Here is a 26,218-nt window from a genome sequence, read left to right as displayed (position 1 = left end):
AAGGGAATAAGACACCTAATTAAGAACAAAAAACTATTACGCGATATTTTTAATTTTCTATAATTATGTTACTGTTTAAGGTGGAAAAACTTGAATGATGTGTTTGAAAATTATCAATGTTTCTTTAATATGTATCTCAAAATGTTACAAACAATAAATTGTTTATACTGAAAATCTACAAAATTAAAATATTCGTAGTGGCATCTGCCATAATAAATACTTGTGTGTTTACTTTATTACTTTTTTTTTGCTCGGAATTATTCATTAAATGGTAGGCCTATTTAATTATTTTCTTAAAAAAGAAATAATTGTTTTATGTTCGACCTTCTCCGGTCATCAACGGTCACCAGTTTCCAAAGACCTTCTTCTATATTAATCGATTACTGTCAACTATATTCGTGATACAAACGTTTATTTATCCTTGCCCCACCCCCCCATTGAAAATAGTTAAATGAAATATATTTATATCATTAAAAACGTTCCCCGCAAGAAACCATTTTACTTGTTATTTATTCTTGAGTGCTTGAGTTAGAATCAACCAACTTTACAGGAATAATGATCAACATCACTAAATTACAGGAATGATGATTCACATCACTGTGAAGCTATGCACCTGGGACTTTGCATGTGGATTTTTTTCAGTTTTGTTAGAGTTATTGACTTATAGTAGTATAAATTTGCAATTTTCAACATGTTCATGCATAGCTCAAAAAAGTATTTCACTTGTAGGCCTGACAGTTTACAAGAATGTTGGTCAGCATGTGTACTTATGCACCTTGGGGTTTGCTTGTGGATTTATTCAGTATTTGTAAAATTCTTGTCCTTTACTTAGTAAAAGATTTTTAGTTTTCAAAAAATATTTGACCTAGAGTCATAAGATTGACAGAACAGTGGCGCGGTGGGGGCACCCGTGTCCTATGGACACATTTCTAGTTTCCTTTTGTTTTGGGTATTTTTGCATATACTTTTGCCACTTTTCTAACTGTTAAAATTATATGGCATGACTGTGCATAAATTTTGACATGGGGTCAAATGCATTTAACAAGTATTACAAGCATTAACACATGGTAAACATTAGCATTAAGTGGCAGCATGGCCGAGTGGTTAAAACGTCTGCCTAGTAATCTAATGATTGCTAGCCGCATAGGTCCAAACACTGTCAGGGGCAAGCCCTTGTTTCTTTGAGCAAGATACTTTACACTCGTTGCTTAGTACTGGTTGGTTTCAGGAACAGATTCGAAAGTGTGTCTGTAAACTTAAATCGGACTTTAAAATAAATTCTGTATAAACCAAACAATGGCATTACATTATTTTGGGTTTTCTCTTCTGTTCTCAACCAGTTTCTGAAGAAAAAGACCCTTAATGTCACCCCAGGCCATTATATTTCCAAATAACAGTCTGGTTGCTATAATCATGCTATAACTTTTACTTATAAGGGATTCAATACGAAAATATTCATTTTTACTGTAAACTGTTCTTATTTTTGGTAGATATATGTGATAAATAGAATACTATATTTGTTCAGTACTAAAATTACTGAAAGTAAAATAAAAAAAATTTGTGTTTGCCTGAGCCTCGCATATTATTAGTATAATCAACTAGTTCAATCAATTCAGTGTTGGACTTGCACTATATTCTGTATTTATTATTTTAAATGAACAATCTGTAGCATAGATATTGTTATTAGCTATTGTATGATTTTTACATACTCTGTTGTTGTTGTTTTTTTGTGTGTTTTTTTTTTAAATATTTAGCCTATATATATGTTCACATAAAAATATCCTTGAAATTGATTCTTTATTTTTGCGTTGGTTTAAAAGATTGTACATTTTGTTTTACTGAGTTGGCTTACTAAGCAGGTTGTTTTTGCTCTCTTAAGAGCATTTTCAATCAAAATCTGCCATTTTTACTGGTATGAAATAAACTCTTTATTTATATGAAAGTCTATGTTTATTACATACTTATAGATATATAATACTGAGAATTATTGCTGAAATTAAATGTGAATTTTAATTTTACGTATTTTCACATTAGAAATTTATTTTTCAGTACAGAGAAACAATTATTTTCCGTATTTTTTCTGGTGTCAATCTTGCGGGACTACTTTTTTCTTTATTTAGCCTATACACAATATTAAATACACAATATTAAAGGACAAGTCTTAAGAATTTTAATATCAAAAAAGAGACATTTAGTATACATGTATAATAAACATAAAAATTCAAGTCTTTTCTGGAAAATTTTCGTATTTCACTGGTAGCTACCGTCACTTATGAAATATCAGTTTTCATACTATTCAATGAAAATAAATCCTGTATTTTATAGATAAAAAATACTTAATTGACTATCCTCTATATATATTTGTTGATATTGAAGGACCTCACCTTTTCAGAATTTACCAATACATACTAATATTATGATAATTGTGGAAATTAAACAAAATAGGGAATGGGATCATGGAAATGAATCAAATTTCTTTCTTTCTTTTTTTTCAGGTGGAAGGTACAGGAAAACAAAGCATTTATAAATTTATCAAAGTACTGGAAGGACTACGAGAATGGGAGATTTGTTGCCCGGATATAACAGCGGCTGTTGAATTTTGCCGTGAACGTATCGTTGAAATGACAGTGGACGAGTATGAGTCATGGTTTACTCAAAGGTTTCCGAAAGTAACGCGGCCCCAGACGGCTCCACCCGCTACAAAATCCGAGAAAAAAGACACGAGGCTCGGATCTGGGCTATCGTCGGCTCGTAAAGTGGTTGTTAAGCGGCCTACCCAGTCAGCATTTACTAGAAGGGTTCAGCATTAAGATTTAATAATATAAGTTTTATACGTAAATGTTTATTTTTTTGTTACATAATGCAAGAAATCAAAATAAGTATATATTTTTCTAAATACTGTCAAATTTGTAAGCTTTGAACTTTTAAAGTTACAATAATCCAAAATGTTTATTTGCTTCTCCTTCTCCTTTCTTACAAAAAAACCTATTTTACTTAGGAACTAACTTTTTTTTTTCACTCGCAAATTTTGTTTTAAGAATTTGCATCAGTATATATCCATAGTGTATATATATTTATATACCAATAATATATAAAGTACGGTATGAGTGAAAAATACTTTTACTTGAGGGTATGAATTATTATCAAAAAATTATATACATGTAGTTGTTACATAATTATTATGGTAAAACAAAGAATTAAAGAATAAAAGAATAACATGTTTGTACAAGGTGCAGTGATGTTTATCATTATGAATGTGATAATTAATGTGAGGAAGAGTAAATGGAACCGTACCGGGAAAAAAAGTTATGAAAATAGAGAAGTAACATGAGCTCGATTTTTTTTTTTAAATGCATAAAAATGTTTTATTCAATTTACCTTGGTCTTTATGTTAACTTGATGCAAATAATCATGTGATTTTAGGTTTATTTGTCTGTTTTTTTTTGTTTGTTTTTTTTTAAAGGCACATTATAGGTATGAATGTAGAATGTATTTTACATTTTTTAAACGCCTTTTATAATTTTGGTTGCCCTGTTATAGTTTCTATAACAGATCTCATTGGCTCTAGATCTATGTCAGCTTTTGCTTTCTTTTCTGTTTGGCAACTAAGTAGAGTTGAAGTGAAATAGAATTTTGAATGAATTTCAAAAAACTACTTTGTTTATATTTGCAATATTGATGACAAATTATTTAACTTGCAGCACTGCTCTCTCTCTTCAGGTGATAAATTGCAAACATGCTTTAAATCCATTCTTACAATATTACAAAACAAAATTCCCCCTTTTTCAGTAAACAATAAATCTATTCATTTCTGAACAATAATGTGCCTTTAATTAATATTTATGCTTCAGAATGTAACTTTAAATGTGACTTTGATAAACATGTGATACACATGAACTGTATATTCTGAATACATAACGGTAGTGCATGATGAATCATTTTTTGTTCAATTTATTACAAACTAGAGAAATTCCTAAGGACTTACTTTGACCAAAATCAAATATCAAAATTGTTTCAATTAGATCTATGTTTGTATTTTCTTATGTCTGTTTTTTGTTTGTTGTTTGTTTGTTTTTCACTGATTGAACACGATTGTGTGTTGATTTTGATATGAGATATTATTGTTGCTGCTGTTGTTGTTGTTGCATTTCTATTACCATGGTAACTGTGATATTGATGAGATGTTAGTGCTACATGTACAAAGAAATGAAATTCTGAGGGTTTTTTGTTTTTGTTTTTTTAATTATCTTAATTACATTTGATAAGGTTAAAACCCTAGGGTTTGTTCCAGGAAACTTCTATTTTGCATTAAGTACATGATGATTGACTTAATTTGGGGGACACATGACACATTTTGGGCAATATTGGAACAAGCAACAAGGTCATATATCACACATTTACTTTGACCTTTGACCTTGATATGTTCATATGTGTTTTTGTTGTGTTTTTATTGATAAATTAATTATTGTGATGGTATGTCTAATTTGTTGCTGTTTTGTTTTTGTTGTTGTTCTTTTTATTTAAATGATTATTATTTCTTTAATTTATGTTAAAGGGAATGTGGCTTTGTTGTTTCTGTCTGGAAGACTGTAAATGGAAGAATAATATAGAGTTTCAGTGCCTTGTACAATATAGGTTTACAACCACATGCTGGTCCAGTAGAATTCAGTATTGTACTCAAAAAAATATAATGACCATCAGTTTTTTAACATTCTGACAAAACTTTGTTTATATTGGAAAAAAACAACAACAACAAAACATAATTTGAGCCACGTCATGACAAAACCAACATAATGGGTTTGCGATCAGCATGGATCCAGTCCAGCCTGCACATCCGCGCAGTCTGATCAGGATCCATGCTGTGCGCTTACAAACTTTATTGCAAGTAGAGAAACTGATAGCTAACAGCATGGATCCTGATCAGACTGTGCGGATGCTGGTCGCAAACCCATTATGTTGGTTTTGTCATGACGCGGCTCATTTTGTGTTCCAGACAACATCCATCTACAGTTATTAGGTGCTTGATTATAAACAATTCTATAAAAGGTTCCAAAATAATATGTAAGAGTAATAGTGATTTGAGAAAAAGTAATTTTGAGTACAATATGAATTTGATATGGATTTTTGGACTCATATAAACCAGGCTGAATGGATCAGATTAAATCCAATTATAATTCATTTTGGAAGATTACATATTGCAGAAACTGGAATTCATTTGTTACATTTTATAAGAAGTGAAAAAATATTGAGTACATGTATATATCATGCAAAGATTTATACAAAAAAAAATTAATATCTAAATTGAAAAGATGATGTTTGTAAATTGAAGGCTTAGTGCCAAATGGTTGTAACTCATACAACATAAAGGAGTTACAACTGTTCTGCACAAAGTTTTTTTTTAAATGTGTGAAATCACTATTAAATGCCGGTATAGTATTATAGATGTAGTATTTTGTAAGTAAATGTTTTGTTCTATAATCTATAAATGTTTGTTAAATTTAAGAGATATACATGTACTTTGTAAATGAAAATAACAAGATTAACAGTTTATGAAGTTTTTGTTGCATATTTAGCAATTTTTATTGCTTTATGCCTTTTATAGGTCTCAGGTATGGTTTGTTATGTTTAAGGTTAAAGGTATTTTCAGCCTTTTTGCAGAGAATCAAAACTTATAAATGTTATAATTATCCTCTTGTTTTACATAAATTATATTTCTTTTGTAATGTTTTGAAGATTTTTTCTTGAATATTGAAAAAACAAAAATAATTTGTTTCAAAATGGTAATTGGTAAGTGATTAAGAATTCACTTTTCTGTACCGAATTTTGGTTTTGATTTTTATAAAATGCCAAAGAAAAATTCTCATGGATTTGTATGTTATATTTATAGTAAAGAAAAAAGATTTAATGGTACAAACGTTTTTAATTTCAACAAGACTTGAACATTTTTAGAATATCAAACTATTTTATAATTTGCAGTTTCATGAATATTCAATCAAAATTTCCTATGTGAAAACTGAACAATATTATGACAGAAACATTAATATTTTAAAGAGGAAAAAATATGTGTCAGTGAGCTTGTTTTTGAGTTATCTGCCCTTGAATTTGAAAACGTTGCTGTGGAACTGCTCCATATTGATGACTGATTACTGTAAAGTATAGTTTTGTATCTATATAAAACGTATACTGAAATCAATAGCCACCAAAAAATTTAAAAAAAACAACAAGAAAACAGGGAAAAGTCACACATTTAGAAGTATATACTAATATATAAGCATTATTTGTTAAAAACTAGACTGTTATATCTTCTAAACTTTCTAGAATGTTATCTAGTGACATTACTGCAAATTTCATAATGCCAGTACATGCAGCAGTATTAACTTTTGTGGAAATTATATATGTGTTGTGAAAAGAAAATGGGAATTAAATCTGCATGCCTCCAGGTGAGCCAAAATGTTTCAAGAAAATCAAACTTGAGAAAAATTTACATTGCTTTAAAGAAAAGTAAAAAAAAGATTCAAAATTCTTGTAATGATTTATATGTTATATGTGATTATTAACTTATTTTGTAGTATTTTGTAGTCTACTGAGTTACTAATGCAGTAAGACCTCTTTTTGGTAATTTACGTGGATTGTAAATGCCTTTTGCGATGTGAAAATTACTTTCTTTGTGACCGCCTCCATGGTCAAGGGGTTAGAGTCGATGACTTCTAATCCAATTACCTCTCCAGTGGGTTCGATCTGCGGGAGATGCTTTGGTAGTTTAGCGCGGAAGGAAGGTTGTCTAGTACTGCTGTAACTCTCCAGGAACGATGGTTAGGAAACTACCCGCCTATATGACTGAAATACTGTTGGGAAAAGGCGTGAAATGAAACAAACAATCAAGTCACAATATTTTACTTTTAAAAACATTTGAAATTTTTATGAAAATAGGCATGAATCTGGAGGCATGCTGCTTTAATATATGATCTACCTACTACATGTACATATACATTGAGTGCTATTAGTTAAACTTATGTAAATTATTGTACATTTCTTAGTCTTAGATTATATGTTTTAAAGATACTTATTACATAGAATATTTAAAATAAATGTATCTATACATGGTACCAATTGTTTATACATGTACATGTATATTTAATGTATATTATAAATTATAAAAGATATATAATAAATATATAAATTTGATGAAGTATTTACATTAAAATTTATTTATGATACAAAATGTATTTTCTACCGTGCCTTATTAAAGGTGATCAAACAGTTAAGTTGTTTGTTATTATTTCTCATGGGGCAATCTGATTTAACTCGGCTCCTAAATAACACTACACTTAGGATCTGACATCCACCCAGAGGCAGTCAGTGAGTCACCTTCTCGTGGTCTTTCAAAGACCAATCATTGGCAAGCTTTCATTATTTTGAAAGCGATGCGGTTTCTAATTTTAACCCTTGGAAAACCAATACTGAGTAAGTAATTTTCACGATTTCGTTTCGAGAACAACATTGCGTTGCCCATATAGTCGACAGGCAAACTGGCAAAACACTTTTACCCATGAAAAAATGACTACCATTTCAAGTTAATTTGTTAAAAATTACTTCAAACATTTTTAAACAAAAATCAACAATTTTTAACTTCCGCTGAAAACAGTATTTTGATACTTCTAAGGCCTCTCTGTAAAAAAAACTGTTTGATTGCATGGTTAAAAATTGATTTATCGGGAAATCCGAATTATAAAGAAGGTGAAACATATACGGTGGTCATCAGATCTACATTGAAGAAATAAGTAGATCCTAACTTGGGTCAGATTGTCAAATGGGGCATCCGTGGATGAGTGGTTGAAGTCATTGACTTCCAACCACTTGCCCTCACCGCAGTGGATTCGAACCTTGCAAGGGCCTTTGTTTCTTTCGTGTGAGGAAGCTAGCTAGATTATGGAACATCAATGGTCCTACTCCGGTGCCAGTTTGTGCCTTAAATAATGCACAGAGGGGCACCTGAGGTTTTTCTCCACCAGTAAAGCTAGAAAGTTGCCATATAACCCTTACTGTGTTGGTGCAATGTAAACCCCAACTAAACTAAACTTTATTAAATAACTGGTTTATATAAATATTGAAATTTATAATGGTACGCAACTTTCCTATTATTTACTTGGCCAAGGATTAAATGAAACATATTACCAATGCTAGTTAAAAATAGCCTAGTTTCAAATAAGGTAAGCTTTGTTTAAAGTATTACATGTACTAAACATTACAATATACCCAATGTTTTAATTAAGGTACACCCTTACTGTATGCCTCAGTTACTATATATATATATATAAGCATACCTATGCTTTATCTTCCAATTCACTGCTACCCATGATTAATGTTCCATTTCAGTGCATACCCATAATTAATGTTCCTATTCACTGCTTGCCCATAATTAATGTCCAAATTCACTGCATACCCATTGTTCCAGTTTACTACAAACCAATCCTCAATATTTCAGTTGACCGATACACACGATAATGTTGCATATCACTTCATACCGATGAATGATGTTCCAATTGACTGCATACACATGCTTCATGTTTCAATTTACTGCTACCCGTCCGTAATGTTTCATTTCACTGCATACACATCTTTAATGTTCAAATTTACTGCTTACATATGCTTTATGTTCCAATTCACTTTATACCCATCTTCATTGTTTCAGTTCACTGTATACCCATCTTCATTGTTCCAATTCACTGTATACCCATCTTCATTGTTCCAGTTCACTGTATACCCATCTTCATTGTTCCAATTCACTGTGTATATATACCCAACTTCATTGTTCCAGTTCACTGTATACCCATCTTCATTGTTCCAGTTCACTGTATACCCATCTTCATTGTTCCAATTCACTGTATATATTCCCAACTTCAAAGTTCCAATTCACTGTATACCCATCTTTATTGTTCCAATTCACTGTATACCCATCTTTATTGTTCCAATTCACTGTATACCCATCGATCTTCATTGTTCCAATTCACTGTATACCCATCTTTATTGTTCCAGTTCACTGTATACCCATCTTCATTGTTCCAATTCACTGTATACCCAACTTCAAAGTTCCAATTCACTGTATACCCATCTTCATTGTTCCAATTCACTGTGTATATATACCCAACTTCATTGTTCCAGTTCACTGTATACCCATCTTCATTGTTCCAGTTCACTGTATACCGATCTTCATTGTTCCAATTCACTGTGTATATATACCCAACTTCATTGTTCCAGTTCACTGTATACCCATCTTCATTGTTCCAGTTCACTGTATACCCATCTTCATTGTTCCAATTCACTGTATATATACCCATCTTCAAAGTTCCAATTCACTGTATACCCATCTTCATTGTTCCAATTCACTGTATTCCCATCTTCAATGTTCCAGTTTACTGTATTCCCATCTTCAATGTTCCAGTTTACTGTTTACCCATCTGCATTGTTCCAATTCACTGTATACCCAACTTCAAAGTTCCCAATTCACTGTATACCCATCTTCATTGTTCCAATTCACTGTATATATACCCAACTTCATTGTTCCAATTCACTGTATACCAGATCTTCGTTGTTCCAATTCACTGTATGCCCATCTTCATTGTTCCAATTCACTGTATATATACCCAACTTCATTGGTCCAATTCACTGTATATATACCCATCTTCATTGTTCCAATTCACTGTATATTTACCCATCTTCAAAGTTCCAATTCACTGTTTACCCATCTGCAATGTTCCCATTCACTGTAATCCCATCTTTGCGTTCTTGAAATCGGCCTTCGTGAGTATATCCATGTGCAGTTAAACTCGAACAGTGCATTTTTCTACAACCATGCACTCAAAATTGATGTCTATTCCCGAAATAATTTATAAACGTAAGTTATTTCTAGTCTAAGCTATATAGTTAAAATATATCCAAAATTTATGGAACAAAACTTTATTCTGGCATTTTTCATTACAATACCTTTATTTCAATATGTTTCACGTGAATCTTTATAACGAATTTATAATACAGCAAACTTCCTGTTTTTTAGAACTGAGGTGATATTTCTTCCTGAATTGACAGCAGCCATGTGCATAAAACGTCACAATTGTCCAATGAAAAGCGACGTTACAAACGTGCAGTTTTACAAGGCTGTCTATTTACGTGAGACAAGGCACTCAATCGTATACAACTAACACAACAACAACAAATTAGCAAGAGAGCAACCCTTTACGTGCAGCAAAGAAATTGAAATGACAACTTAGAAACATACAATGATAACAGCATATATCTCACTCTGCATTTTAACATGTAAAACAGATACATTTACAATTAAAACAGACACACTTTTCTTAAAGAAATACGAGAAATGTACAAATCAGTACTAAAAACTTTTTACACAGTCGAAATAAAATCGATAAAATACGCCTTGTTCACATTTTATATACATATTTTAGCATTCGGACCCTCAAAACTAACTGATACTTTACGCTGTCTATCGTACGAATATCATTTAATTTGGTATAACCTTAAAAGGGACAGATTTTAAAGTTCCAGTTAGTTCATTTATCTAAAATTTGACAATCTGCCTGCCCATACGGGTATTTTTATTCCATTTTGATTAATCTATATAAGTTAAATATGGAACAAGAGCCATGTCAACATGGCCATCCCCCGCCGAATGTGTTTGCTCATTGGAAGAATGTATATGTAGTGGAGCAGAATAATTTCATTTTAAGAGGTATTTTGGTAATGAAAACTGATGGCTATAGTGATTACAGATTTGAACCTATGTGAATACTGATGGCTGAAAATAACAAAGGGCAATAACTGAAAAATAATGCAGGGTAGGTTATCATTCTTGTGTGCTGCATCCATCCTCAGTAAAATCTATCCACCTATGATCGAAGTTTCAAGTTGATACCTCAAATACTTTTTGAGAAAAAAAAAATTGAATTGAAAAATTAAGTATGAAAAATAACAAAGGGCAATAACTAAACAATTATGCAGGGTAGAGTTATCGTTCTTGTGCACTGCACTCCTCCTCAATGAGATCCATCCAGCTATGAAGTTTCAAGTTGATACCTCAAATACTTTTGAGAAAAGCTCCGGACAAAATAGTATGAAAAAAAAAACAAAGGGCAATAACTCAAAAATTGTATCGGGAAGAGTTATCATTTTTGTGCACAGCATTCCTCCTCAATAAGATCTATCCACCTATGACATTTCATGTTGACATCTCAAACACTTTGAGTTATGCTCCACTCGGGTGAAAAAATAGGTATGAAAAATAACAAAGGGCAATAACTCAAAAAATATGAAAGGTAGAGTTATCATTCTTCTGCACTGCACACCTCCTGAGTGAGATCTATGCTCCTATGAAGTTTCATGTTGATATCTCATAGGCTTTTTGAGTTATGCTCTGGACAAAAATTAATTTTGAAAAATAACAAAGGGCAAAACTCAAAAATTATGCAGGGTAGAGTTATCGTTCTTGTGCACTGCACTCCTCCTCAATGAGATCCATCCAGCTATGAAGTTTCAAGTTGATACCTCAAATACTTTTTGAGATAAGCTCCGGACAAAATAGCATAAAAAAGAACAAAGGGCAATAACTCAAATGTTGTATAGGGAAGAGTTATCATTCTTGTGCACAGCATTCCTCCTCAGTAAGGACACAAGGGCGAATCACGGACGGCGCTTTATTATAAATTATGTAATAAAAAACATGCTTCATGCTATGTTCAGATATCAAGAAAAAAGATGCAGTGTGTTTTGTTCATTTAAAGGGAAACGTGATTTATGTTTCGTTCAGACATGGTTTATGATTTTCTGATGTCAAATGAGCGTACATAAACAACATAAACCAGGTTTTGTTTGGGACAATATAAAATAGATATACCGGTATTGACTAAATACAACTCTCCGATGTTAGTTATTTCATGTCTCTAATATAATTATGATAAACTCATAATGGATGAAACAAAACTTTATTCTGGCATTTTTATTACAATACCTATATTACAATATGTTTCAAGTGAATCTTTATAACAAATTTATAATACAGCAAACATTTTTAAAAAAAAAGTTGAAATAAAATCGATAAAATACGCCTTGTTCACATTTTATATACATATTTTAGCATTCAGACCCTCAAAATTAACTGATACTTTACGCTGTCTATCGTACGAATATCATTTAATTTGGTATAACCTTAAAAGGGAGAGATTTTATAGTTCAAGTTAGTTCATTTGTCTACAATTTGACAATCTGCCTGCCCATACAGATATTTTCATTCCATATTGATTAATTTATACAAGTTAAATATGGAAATAAAGATCACTAAGGAATGGCGCCATTAAATGAACGCATACCCCTACAAACGCAAGCGACAAAGGACCATCGACAAGGAGCCCAGCAGTGCACCAAACAAAAACCAGGAGAGGACACGAAGGCGAATCACGGACCGGTTTGTATTATAACCATACAATAAAGAAAACCATAGAAATCGAGAAAGATATAGAAGAAGGCAAATTATTCAAGCAACGATTTTACAGTTGTTATGGTTACAAAAAGTTAAAAATAATCATGTATAACCCAATGACGATAACCAAAGTACTCAATGCATAAAAGGAGGAGCAAGAATTTCGCCTACAAAGGCTCGACAAAGAAAGGCAGAAGACAGAAATTAAGACAGTTCAGTTTCATTTTGTTTGAAGAGCTTGCTGTCCAAGCCTTAACAATTTGGCTAACACATATATACATGTATTTCCAACAATAATAGGTTTAATAATAATTATAGACACAATATACACGTAAATAATTGCTCTTTTTTGTAGAGAAAGTGAAGGAGTTTTAAAGGATAGTGCAGAAAGAAAGATACAGAGAAATGCCCTAATTCCAGAAGCTTCTCCTGGTTCTTCAAATTGATATTAATTAATATGTATATTGTGACGATATAACTATTTGATAAGATTAACTCAGTGTAAACATAACTGATAAATGGATATGCCCAAATAAAATAAATCAATAACATGCGGTTTGAAATACCAATAAAATGACAATTAATGTTTGTCATTTCTTTTCCTTTTCTTTTATTCTTTATTTCCAATTATTTTACAATAAAAATGATATATCAATGAAAATACACAGTAACATTTGTAAATGAATATCACATATATTTAATGATTTACATTTGATATATGAAGTACAAAGCCGGAGAAGATTCCCCGAATAAATTTTGTATATATTCTACAGAAAACTGCATTTATATATTTGACAAATCACAAATACTGTTAAAGGGACCATTAAAAGATGAAATAAAAAAGCTTGTTTATGTAACTGTATTAAGTGTGGAATTTCAAAAGTTTCTATAATAAATAAGATTTTTAGTATTAGTATAACGTAATGATATTTGGGCTGCTAATGAATTTTCCTTCAACACCTTTTCTTCTTAAACCATTTAAACTACAATATAGAAGTATGTAATGCTATTCATCACCGATATTACACAATATACATATTGTTTTCATTGTATTGGACTTTCCTCCAACTATCGGATGTCTCGGTGCTTTTTTGTTCTAAATTTTTCAATGCATATTGTATTTATAAGGTGCATGTATTTCGGATTTGCACATAAATATTAAATATTCTTCAAAACCGAAACTATGTTTTAAAAGTCAACACAATACATTCTACAGCCGAACTTGTTTTCTATAAAAGAATACAACTCATTTATAAACAAAGCGTCCCAAATTTCAAATTTTGTTGTTTTTTTAACAGATGCAACATTGTAAATACGACAGACGATAAATTATTATGTGATGTTATGCAACATTGTAAATACGACAGACGATAAATTATTATGTGATGTTTTTGTATCAATTTTGTAATGAAATAATATTTCATTTTTTTACAGTTTTACCTTTTCCATAGACATTTTCAGATTTAACCTGTAATTCATTCAGCATCAAACATCATACCAGAATACTTGATTCGTTTTTGTAGTAGGCTCTACCCCGTACATTTGATCATCCGGCCGCTTACGCATTACATCACTCATATTCATTAAGAATTGCCCTTCCTGATCGGTACGTAACTGGTTAAACGTCATTGCTACTTGCAAATCGCCATGTTGATTTGTGGATGAAATAACACCCGCGGTGGAATAGCTCGAACTTTGGTAATAAGGCGAATACGTAGGATTAGATACGGAATATCCATTTGTTGGATCATGACATTCATTTATTGTGCGTTCATTTTCACTTTTTATCATATGCTCGCCAGACACAAAGCTATCATCGGATGAGTATATGCTTGGAAATAATACATTGTCTTCCAAGAAAAGTGTTTCGTTGTGTTGGCAACCTGGCATATTTCTGTTCGATGTCACATTTCTGAATAAAAAATGGAAGATATGGTAGGTATGTTTACTTGACTGAAAACATAAATATTTGTTTGTTTGTTTGTGTCATTTTACGCCTTTTTCCAACAGTATTTCAGTCATATAGGCGGGTAGTTTCCTAACCATCGTTCCTGGAGAGTTACACCAGTACTTGACTACCTTCCTCCGCGCTAAACTACCAAAGCATCTCCCGGGGATCGAACCCACGCCAGAGAGGTAACTGGGTTAGAAGTCATCGACTCTAACCACTCGACCACGGAGGCGGTAAAACATACATAATGTTGCTACGATATTTCATAGAAATAGAGAGTAATAAAGAATCCCGAAAGAACGCACAAAACGACAAAATTGAAAATGTTGCCGGCTCGGTTTGATTGAGCCACCCATACAGTCTATGCCCCCTAGCACCGGCTTAAGCAGTATTCATCATTTTACATGAAATGGAAAAAAAATGGAATTTAGAAAAATCCGCAAAATTGAGAACCGATCGTTTTTTTCTGCTGTAAATAAGGTTTTCTTTACAAAGACTTGCTAGAAATTACGAAAGTCACCCTTGCCTCAAAACAAAACGATAGCTTGTTTTTTTTTATTCTAATGTTCCAGTTACAACCATATTAAGTGAATTTTTGTCTGGTTCCCAGTTCATGCCATTTATTAAAAACCTCCTTATCTTTCAATGAATCAATGTATTTAATACATACCCGTGTTTTGAATCCCGAAAACCTGTAGCAAACGGATTATTATCAATCTTCAACTGTGTAATCTGAAAAAAGTAATACAAATTAAATGCTTTATGCAATTAAAGAAAAATATGCAATAACAACAACAACAACAACAACAAACAAACAAAACAATCACAAAAACACACACACAAACACAACTGCAAACAAAAGCGCAAAAGGACAAGCACTTGAGAACAGTATGTTTTTTAGTTTTTTATTCATACCGGAAGACTTTTTTTTTTTTTTTTTTTTTTTTTTTTGATGGCTCACTAAAATGGTCGTTTTACGATATTATTATTGTTTCACGGAATGTCTTAATGTATATGTATTTGCACTAATATTTTAAATTTGTATTGTTTGCTTTTGCTATACTTCCCATGTTTACTTTTTAATTGTCCAATAACATTTGTTTTCTTTAATAAGCTGGTCAACTTGAAACGTAAATGTAAAAGCTAAAGAATGGAACAAACAATGGAACAAAAAAAATGGTACAAAAAAATGGTACAAACACTTACCTCCACATTCTGATAGCTTGTTACGGCCATGAATTGGGTCTCCTGAAACACTTTTGTCTGTAATGTGTCCGGACCCCCAGCTCTATTCTGACCTACTTCAATCACATGAACCCGGGGCTGATATTTATGCATTGAATTCAGGTATATCTGTAAAAATAAAACAAAAGGCATGAATACCCTAGAATACTGGAAATGTTATATATGGACAGCTAGTGTTTGCTGTGTAGAAAATATTCTTGATTGTAGAACATATGGTGTTTTTATATCACTTTAATAAGAGAAAACTATAAGAGGCTGTTTCCTGTGTGCGGTTTCTCATTTCTGTATAGCATTTAGGGATCCTAAGCCCTGCGCAGTTTGCGCATGCGCGTAAAAATAGCACTTATTACTTGTTTCACAAAGGATTTATAAGCAAGATATTACTAGCACTACTTAGAAGAGATAGAAGGAAAAAAACCTACTTGTCCGCTAACATCTCTCGCAATGTTTGTGAGTTTTAGTTTGTTAAAAACCACGTTTTCTTTCATCCAGAAAGCTCCGTTACTAGGCGAGTCCGGATGTAAATAAATTCCTCCCGCTGAAAAAGAAGATTTATTATTATTATTATTATTATTATTATTATTATTATCATTAAAACTGTTATTGATGTTATAATCATTACTTCCTCCTCTTCTATGACAAACAAAGTCTTTCTTAATGTGCAAACTAAATAAAGAACATCATGCAAAAAATGAGGATTATCTACAACGCAGAGGAGGTTTATGTCTGAAACTAAAGTAATAAGCCCTTGCCACATGTCTGAAACTAAAGTAATAAGCCGTTGCCACATGTCTGAAACTAAAGTAATAAGCCTTTGCCACATGTCTGAAGCTAAAGTAATAAGCCTTTGCCACATGTCTGAAACTAAAGTAATAAGCCTTTGCCACATGTCTGAAGCTAAAGTAATAAGCCTTTGCCACATGTCTGAAACTGAAGTAATAAGCCTTTGCCACATGTCTGAAACTAAAGTAATAAGCCTTTGCCACATGTCTGAAACTGAAGTAATAAGCCTTTGCCACATGTCTGAAACTAAAGTAATAAGCCTTTGCCACATGTCTGAAGCTAAAGTAATAAGCCTTTGCCACATGTCTGAAACTAAAGTAATAAGCCTTTGCCACATGTCTGAAGCTAAAGTAATAAGCCTTTGCCACATGTCTGAAACTAAAGTAATAAGCCTTTGCCACATGTCTGAAACTAAAGTAATAAGCCTATGCCACCTCTCAGTCCGCGCAGTATACTCTTCTGTGAAGTCGTATCAGGCAGCAAACGTATACATGTATTTGTAAATCCGATACACAAACAATACAGAGGCAATTAAAACGCATATATACAATATGTATTTGGTCCAATTGGATCGTTACAATTTTTAAATAATTCTTTGTTTTGATACAAAACATATTTTCAACCAATGAGTAAATTTAGTGTTTGTTCAGTCTGCATTGACACATGATCCCTGGTGCGTGACTGCCCACACCTCGTACCACCCAATCGCCAATGCAGATGCTGACGAACATCCCCCATCCCTTTAATTTGCTTGAGAAAAAATCAAATCGTTTTACCTCGAGTCTTCCGTTCAATATCATCAAATGGTTTCCACTTTCCATTCTTGAATTTCCAGCAGTAATTGTCCACTGGTATAATTTCAACAAAAACATTATACATCTTTGTTGGAACCAGCTCAGTAAATCTAAATTCTAGCACAGGGTACATCCGTCTACAAAAAGTAATAATCAGTGATTATACAGATGTAAATAACAATGATAACGTATTAATGTCTACAGGGCAGTGATTTTTTTTTACCTTTTTTCGCAACAACCTATACCCCTGAAATTGTAGATTTTTAGCGCGATAATTTGCCTTTTTCCAACAGTATTTCAGTCATATAGGCGGGTAGTTTCCTAACCATCGTTCCTGGAGAGTTACACCAGTACTTGACTACCTTCCTCCGCGCTAAACTACCAAAGCATCTCCCGGGGATCGAACCCACGCCAGAGAGGTAACTGGGTTAGAAGTCATCGACTCTAACCACTCGACCACGGAGGCGGTAAAACATACATAATGTTGCTACGATATTTCATAGAAATAGAGAGTAATAAAGAATCCCGAAAGAACGCACAAAACGACAAAATTGAAAATGTTGCCGGCTCGGTTTTGATTGAGCCACCCATACAGTCTATGCCCCCTAGCACCGGCTTAAGCAGTATTCATCATTTTACATGAAATGGAAAAAAAAATGGAATTTAGAAAAATCCGCAAAATTGAGAACCGATCGTTTTTTTCTGCTGTAAATAAGGTTTTCTTTACAAAGACTTGCTAGAAATTACGAAAGTCACCCTTGCCTCAAAACAAAACGATAGCTTGTTTTTTTTTATTCTAATGTTCCAGTTACAACCATATTAAGTGAATTTTTGTCTGGTTCCCAGTTCATGCCATTTATTAAAAACCTCCTTATCTTTCAATGAATCAATGTATTTAATACATACCCGTGTTTTGAATCCCGAAAACCTGTAGCAAACGGATTATTATCAATCTTCAACTGTGTAATCTGAAAAAAGTAATACAAATTAAATGCTTCATGCAATTAAAGAAATACATGCAATAACAACAACAACAACAAACAAACAAAACAATCACAAAAACACACACTCAAACAAAACCGCAAACAAAAGCGCAAAAGAACAAGCACTTGAGAACAGTATGTTTTTTAGTTTTTTATTCATACCGGAAGACTTTTTTTTTTTTTTTTTTTTTTTTTTTTTTTTGATGGCTCACTAAAATGGTCGTTTTACGATATTATTATTGTTTCACGGAATGTCTTAATGTGTATGTATTTGTACTGATATTTTTAAATTTGTATTGTTTGTCTTTGCTATACTTCACATGTTTACTTTTTAATTGTCCAATAACATTTGTTTTCTTTAATTAGCTGATCAACTTGAAACGTTAATGTAAAAGCTAAACAAAAGAACAAACAATGGAACAAAAAAATGGTACAAACACTTACCTCCACATTCTGATAGCCTGTTACAGCTATGAATTGGGTCTCCTGAAACACTTTTGTCTGTAATGTGTCCGGATCCCCAGCTCTATTCTGACCTACTTCAATCACATGAACCCGGGGCTGATATTTATGCATTGAATTCAGGTATATCTGTAAAAATAAAACAAAAGGCGTGACTACCCTAGAATACAGGAAATGTTATATATGGGCAGTGTTTGCTGTGTGGAAAATATTCTTGATTGTAGAACATATATAGGGTGTTTTTGCATCACTTTGATAAGAGAAAACTATAAGAGGCTGTTGCCTGTTCATCTGCAGTTTCTCATTTCTGTATAGCATTTAGGGATCCTAAGCCCTGCGCAGTTTGCGCATGCGCGTAAAAATAGCACTTGTTACTTGTTTCACAAAGGATTTATAAGCAAGATATTACTAGCACTACTTAGAAGAGATAGAAGGAAAAAACCTACTTGTCCGCTAACATCTCTCGCAATGTTTGTGAGTTTTAGTTTGTTAAAAACCACGTTTTCTTTCATCCAGAAAGCTCCGTTACTAGGCGAGTCCGGATGTAAATAAATTCCTCCCGCTGAAAAAGAAGATTTATTATTATTATTATTATTATTATTATTAAAACTGTTATTGATGTTATAATCATTACTTCCTCCTCTTCTATGACAAACAAAGTCTTTCTTAATGTGCAAACTAAATAAAGAACATCATGCAAAAAGTGAGGATTATCTACAACGCAGAGGAGGTTTATGTCTGAAACTAAAGTAATAAGCCCTTGCCACATGTCTGGAACTAAAGTAATAAGCCGTTGCCACATGTCTGAAACTAAAGTAATAAGCCTTTGCCACATGTCTGAAGCTAAAGTAATAAGCCTTTGCCACATGTCTGAAACTAAAGTAATAAGCCTTTGCCACATGTCTGAAGCTAAAGTAATAAGCCTTTGCCACCTGTCTGAAACTAAAGTAATAAGCTTTTGCCACCTGTCTTGAACTAAAGTAATAACCCTTTGCCACCTGTCTGAGACTAAAGAAATAAGCCTTTGCCACCTGTCTGGAACTATAGTAATAAGCCTTTGCCTCCTGTCTGGAACTAAAGTATAATCAGCCTTTGCCACCTGTCTGGAACTAAAGTAATAAGCCTTTACCACCTGTCTGAAACTAAAGTAATAAGCCGTTGCCACCTGTCTGGAACTTAAGAAATAAGCCTTTGCCACCTGTCTGGAACTAAAGTAATAGGCCTTTGCCACATGTCAGTCCGCGCAGTTTACTCTTTTGTGCAGTCATACCAGGCAGCAAACGTATACATGTAACTGAAAATCCCATACACATACAATACAGAGGCAATCAAAAGCATATATACAATATGTATTTGGTTTAATTGGATCGTTACAATTTTTAAATAATTCTTTGTTTTGATACAAAACATATTTTCAACCAATGAGTAAATTTAGTGTTTGTTAGTCATCATTAATTCTATGATCCCTGGTGCGTGACTGCCCACACCTCGTACCAACCAATCGCCAATGCAGATGCTGACGAACATCCCCCATCCCTTTAATTTGCTTGAGAAAAAATCAAATCGTTTTACCTCGAGTCTTCCGTTCAATATCATCAAATGGTTTCCACTTTCCATTCTTGAATTTCCAGCAGTAATTGTCCACTGGTATAATTTCAACAAAAACATTGTACATCTTTGTTGGAACCAGCTCAGTAAATCTGAATTCTAGCACAGGGTACATCCGTCTACAAAAAGTAATAATCAGTGATTATACAGATGTAAATAACAATGATAACGTATTAATGTCTACAGGGCAGTGATTTTTTTTACTTTTTTCGCAACAACCCATACCCCTGAAATTGTAGATTTTTAGCGCGATAATTTGTCAAATTGTGAAAAAATAAACAAGAATAAATATTCATCACTTTATTCATATATTTTAATAATTTAGTTTCAGCTTTCTTCTTTTTTATTCCCTCAAATATATCAATAAAATTCTCAAGATTGTCATTTGTCAGTTCATTATTTTGTTTGGTACTGAAAAGCAATCCTGCCAATTGTGGATTTTTACACATTTTTGTGATTTTTTTATATATGTTTTTGGCATTGCGAAGAGGCCTTATTTCGGGGTCAAAATCAACCAAAAAAAATCACTGCAGGATCTAACTAATCATAAAAAACAATGAACAAATAATATTTCTTCTTTTTGTTTTCAGATTTATCTAAAGTTATAAGCTTTTCTTGACTAATTGTTATTCATTCTCGTTGTTTTTTATCAATATAAATTCCATTGATACAGTTTTTTTTTAACTTTTCGGAGAACGAAATTTTTTGCACGAGCACAACATTTATTTGCACTTCTCAAAAGATAAGTTGTAGAAGCCGGAAACAATGGCAAGAAGGCTATGATAAGGAATAATTACAAATACACGCAACATATCCTTGTACCATCTAGACAAAAGGGCGGACAAAAGATGTGAAAGGGTCTTCTTCGCAGTTTTGCAAGTCCATTACAACTGATTCAGAAGATATATATTTGAAATAAACATTGCACGAAGCGACACTTAACAAAATGATGTGAAGGACAATGTTTCCATCGTAGCTTTTCCAAACAAAAAAGCAACCCGGAAACTATGATGATGTAATTATGATATTTGCTTCAAATGTTTTAAATGACTTACCTCCCTCGCCTTGATACTATCATTTCTGTAGTTAGATTGTGAAACTTTGACCACAATTCTCTGTTACATAGAAATACACATGCTTGTTTTGATGCCATACATTGTGACCGGCTGTTTGTACCCGATCTGAAATGCTGGGATATACACATCGTAGAAGACGGTGACTCTGTGAAAGTATACGGTGCTCCGCTTTGCCTCTCATTAATTTGCTCTGATTTGTTACTAGAACAATGCTGAGAGATGAAAGCACCACAGTTATTTGTGCGTTCCTTGTGGTAGTCTTCAAAATATGATTGGTATTGTACATCATGGTACGATCTTGTCTCGCTTTCACCTTGATGGTATGCCGAGAATGTCGCCTGAACAGGACACTGTGTGACATGAATAGGATCTCCAGATCTACTTACATTTGAGGATTGAACATCATTGTAACATTCACCAGATGAGGAATATGTCGAGAAAACAGCTCCAGGGGTCATTATGTGTCCATAATTTTTCACATTCGATGGCCCTTTCATACCAGTATTCGATTCTTCACCGCCATACTCAAAAATACTTCCATCAGCACTCATCGAATTACCTTCAGGAAAATGAGAGATATTTTCAACGTTTTGGAGATGGTTCGGCATGTCAGAATGTCCGTTGAAGAACGGACCCTGACCGCAAGCCTCTGTTAACAAGTCTTGAATGTCGATGTCTGTGCTTTCCATTGTGCATAACACAAAATCTTATTTTTATTTTTTGTATGGTAAAAATGCTACTGAATGTTCTCAAGAATTGAACAAAGCCTACTTTTGTACAAACTTTGTATTCTGTGCGCATTAACTTTTGATCACAAGACAAGGTGAATGAACACATATATTTATACATACATACAGTTATTTATCAAATGTACCACATCTTATATAAAGATCGTATGTAGTTTGATTGACGTTTGCAAATTATCAACTCGAAAGACTTGATGTCTTCATTGGCTGTTTTACTACTTGGTGTGTAGAATAAAGTTGTGATCAACTGTTTCATTTAGTTGGCCACACAGTAGACAATCCCGTCCGATTCCATATAGGCAACTTAATAATTTGATCGTGAATTTCAATTGAATATGCGCATGTGCGATATATAGTTCCAGCGTTCTTGGATGCATGCAGGAGATACATGTATTAGTATGTCCTTTTAATACATAATTTAGTCACGAATCGGAGGGACCCAGGAACACGCCTGATCAACGCACACCTTTATCACCACCGGTGTGGAGTTCCTTTAATTCTAAAAGGCAAATTAACTTTTGTATGTAAAATGAAACATAATAATACTGTTTACACCAACAAGAGTCGAGAAGTTTTGTACTTTCCATCGAGTGTGGGCTCTGAGTCGACGAGGGTGGGGTACTAGGGTGTGTGAGCCCCTCGTACAAAAGGGGTTGCGTTCATTGAACGACGCCTCTCCTTGTTGATTTTGTTTATCATATTGTAAGGCAGACCCTTTGCTTGGCACCAACAGCACTTTTAAGGGCTACCTCCTTTCATTATTGTCTCAGGTTACTGTACATTTAGGTTCTCAGTGACCGCAGTGACCTACTTTTGCCTCAAAACTCTTTGGCTAACACTCCGTGGAAATTGCATGGAGGTAAATTATCACAACTTAATTGTGCTTCAAAATTAACTGTTTATGGGCATGACAGGTGACATGTCCGGGGTCCGTACTCGACAGCAAAACCTGAATTATGTGCCCTTAAGGACGAATGGACCCTCATTAACCACACCCACACGCGCACACGCACGCGCACACACATTTTCAAAAACTGTTTGACGGTTTCACCCAGTCGAGAAGGGGACGTTCGTGGCCGAGTGGTTAAAGTCGTTGATTTCAAACTACATTAACTTGCTTCTCACGGCTGTGGGTTCGAATCCCACAAGGGACTTTGGAATTGTCCATCACGCGGAACGTCGGTGGTTCTACTCAGGTGCCGGCTTATGCCTGTAAATATTGCACGGATGGAATGAAATTGTATGTGTTAATTTCGTAAAATGAAGTAATACATCTTTTCTTTCTTAAGCATAGTAAAATGGCTTCCTTTCCGGTGGTCCTGTTTTAGTTGTGTTTTCATTCTTATTTTTTGTTGATCTTGTTTTACACTAGCGAATATTGTTTTTTTCTTTAACAAAATTCCGTTTCTATATGCAGGTAAACAAAATCCAAGGAAACTTAAACATCCGGTGTTGAAGATTTTTAGTGATGGAAAATGAGCGTTAATTATTTACCTATTACAAATACTAATAGATTGTACGTGATAAGCATGGTCAATACCCCCTTGTTCAGATCTTCAAAAACATTCTTGCACTGTCACTGCATTGTTTTTGATACAGTTATGAACTTAGTCAACATAGAGAAAACAGAATTCCTAAAGAAAGCCCAACACGGCAAAATTGTAAAACGTTGCAGGCTCTGTTTGATTGAGCCTGTTTTTGGACGGTACTAAAAAGTGTAAGTTACCGTCCATGACCCCTAGCACCGGCTTAAGCAGAATTCAACATATAAACACAATAATGGTGAAATTTTGAATTTAGAAACATCCGCAGATGTGTCCATACGACGGTTATCATGGAACCTTCAATGTGACACAGTAGTGTCATTCCATAAAAAGCGGCGTATGGTTCCCAAGTAAAAGAAAGCGTGTGCCCTAAACGAGAAAACAATGGGCGGAGCTAAATAAAATGGAATATTGAAATGGGATCTGAGGTTATGAAGCCTGCATATCACAGACGACGTCAAAAGACTAATTTAATATTGATAGAGCTTAATCTCTTCATAGTGTTTTAGAGATACACTGTTTGGCTTAAACTTCCGACGATACTTTAATTACTAACGACTAATACACTAATAAATTGAACCTGATAGCATGGTCATTCCCCCCCCCCCCCGTTCATCTTCTAAGGAATTCTTGAACTGTCATTCCATTGTTTTTGTTTAAGTTATGAACTGAGTCAAAGACCTATTGATAGCTAAATCTCTTCATCGTATCTTAGAGATATGGCATCAACTTCCGACGATACGTTGGCGGACCTTGACTATGCGAATATATTGCTCAACTAGATACAATTTTTAATATTGCAAATGTTTATAAACTTTATGTAAAACTGATTCGTTTTCATCTATGACATGTTTGCAAAATGTAGCTAGTCTATCGAATTTGAGCTAAGAATGTGAGCACACTCATTTAAGGAGCTCCGCTGAGGTTCAAAAGCCTAAAAACATAAAATTTGAATTTCATTCATTGCTCATCTGCACACCATGAAAACATTTAAATGGAACATTTAAAGAAGAAATATATGCATAAAGATAATTGAGATACATAGTTTAAGAATAATTTGAAAGTTTGCACACAGGTTATGGGTCTAGGCCTTCATCAAATGGAGAAATTAATCTCTAACAATTATTTTAAGTCCCGTAATGTCAAAAGACCTCAGTGGAGTCCACTAACTACTTAAAATTATTTTATACGCGTAATCTCTATGCCCGTTTCTTGGACCGTGGCTTCTACTTCTTGTCATGTGCAAGCGATTCGCTCGAATTCTAGTTCCTTATGTCGAACGTATTTTTATATGGTACACTTTCACACCGTATTACCGGCACCAGTACTGACAGATCACTGCAGTGATCAAGGATATTTTAAAACAGGAAGGTTGTAAATTTGGTTGTTATACGTAAAGATAGCAATTTCACTGCTATGAGTTTACTGTTCAATGACTAGAGATACTGTTAAGTAATTTTGGATTTGTTTCTCAAGTTGTTTAAATATTTGGAGTTGACAGCATAGGAAAAATCCGTGAAAACAGTTTGATTGTTCAAAATATCTCTGAAAATATATTTGAAATAAATGAAAAGATTTCGTGCTATACACATTAAGACATTTTATCAATTAGAGTCACGGAAATCAAATATCTACCTAGCCAGTGTGTTATTTCTAAAATAAGTTATCTAGACTTATTTTTTCCTGTAACTGCGTGTCAATAAAAACAACGTCGGGCCCCTAATGCATTTGTATCTTTTCCATCATGAGAAAAAATCAAACGAAAGTTTCAATCAATTCTATTATACAGTTTTCAGTCTGTCTCTGTGCCAACTTTGCAAATTCTGTTGCAAATTCCGTATAATTAGATCTTCAAAGTTTCATTTGTAATATTTCATCGAGATGGAAAAGCTATCAATGCGGTGCGTCGAAATTGGAACGCAGCAAATGCAATTTAAAGTCAAACGAAGTCCATCTATTCAAAGTGTTTTACATGCTTATTGTTGTGAATTGTTTTTTATTGTCCTGTAACTGTGTGTCAATTAAGAAACTTTTTCGTTTTAGCTACCATATTATATTGTATTATCTTTTTTATCTTGAGAAAATAATTATTACAAATGTAATTTAAACGTTTCAATTTCGTTAAGTACGCAATGAATAAAGATATTCTTGATTTTCTGTCAGAATGTTAGCCACTTTCAAAGCGTTTTTGCCTCGAAAATTCCTTTTTTACCTACATGTACAACGGCAGCATTTTTCTTCTATACAGAGCCAGTTATGCGCATGTGTAACATTTTCAAGATATAAAACAATGGGTAACACACATCATTGATGACACATTGCTGCAGTGATGACATCTACAGATCTAAAATTTACTGATAACTATGCTATAGATTTGGTTGGTATTTTGATATAACGCAATAAAAATATGAACTTGCCGTCCAATGTTGACTGGAGATACTGCATACTGTAAGGTATTTTTGGATTCAACTCTGGAAACAAAAAACTTTTAATACATAACTATTTATGTCTCAAATTTTGTCAACCTGCTACGTTTCTA

General features: G+C 33.3%; 2 protein-coding genes across 10 annotated transcripts in view; one reads left to right on the top strand and one right to left on the bottom strand.

Moving 5' to 3' along the window:
* LOC132745206 (coiled-coil domain-containing protein 60-like) overlaps window positions 1-7,255 on the top strand; it is a 59,017-nt gene extending 51,762 nt beyond the window's left edge. For all 9 annotated transcript variants that reach the window (XM_060734049.1, XM_060734048.1, XM_060734046.1 and 6 more), the window contains one exon: window positions 2,496-7,255. In XM_060734049.1, the coding sequence (XP_060590032.1) occupies window positions 2,496-2,810 (315 nt within the window). In that variant the 3' untranslated portion in view covers window positions 2,811-7,255. The remainder of the gene's footprint in view (window positions 1-2,495) is intronic.
* Window positions 7,256-13,043: 5,788 nt separating this feature from the next.
* LOC132745203 (T-box transcription factor TBX5-like) lies at window positions 13,044-20,512 on the bottom strand. Its single transcript, XM_060734042.1, has 9 exons — window positions 20,278-20,512; window positions 19,152-19,267; window positions 18,688-18,834; window positions 18,167-18,228; window positions 17,243-17,397; window positions 16,106-16,221; window positions 15,645-15,791; window positions 15,109-15,170; window positions 13,044-14,399 (listed from the first exon to the last, which is right to left on the bottom strand). Exons 1-9 carry the CDS (start codon window positions 20,426-20,428, stop codon window positions 13,973-13,975), a joined length of 1,383 nt encoding a protein of 460 aa, XP_060590025.1. The 5' UTR covers window positions 20,429-20,512; the 3' UTR covers window positions 13,044-13,972.
* Between the last annotated feature and the right edge of the window lie 5,706 nt (window positions 20,513-26,218).

Source organism: Ruditapes philippinarum, unplaced genomic scaffold, assembly GCF_026571515.1.
Source record: "Ruditapes philippinarum isolate M1 unplaced genomic scaffold, ASM2657151v2 ctg3393_1_1_1_1, whole genome shotgun sequence".
In the NCBI taxonomy this organism is placed as follows: domain Eukaryota; kingdom Metazoa; phylum Mollusca; class Bivalvia; order Venerida; family Veneridae; genus Ruditapes; species Ruditapes philippinarum.
Note: the sequence above shows the minus strand (reverse complement) of the source record. Positions and strands in the feature narration are given on the sequence as shown.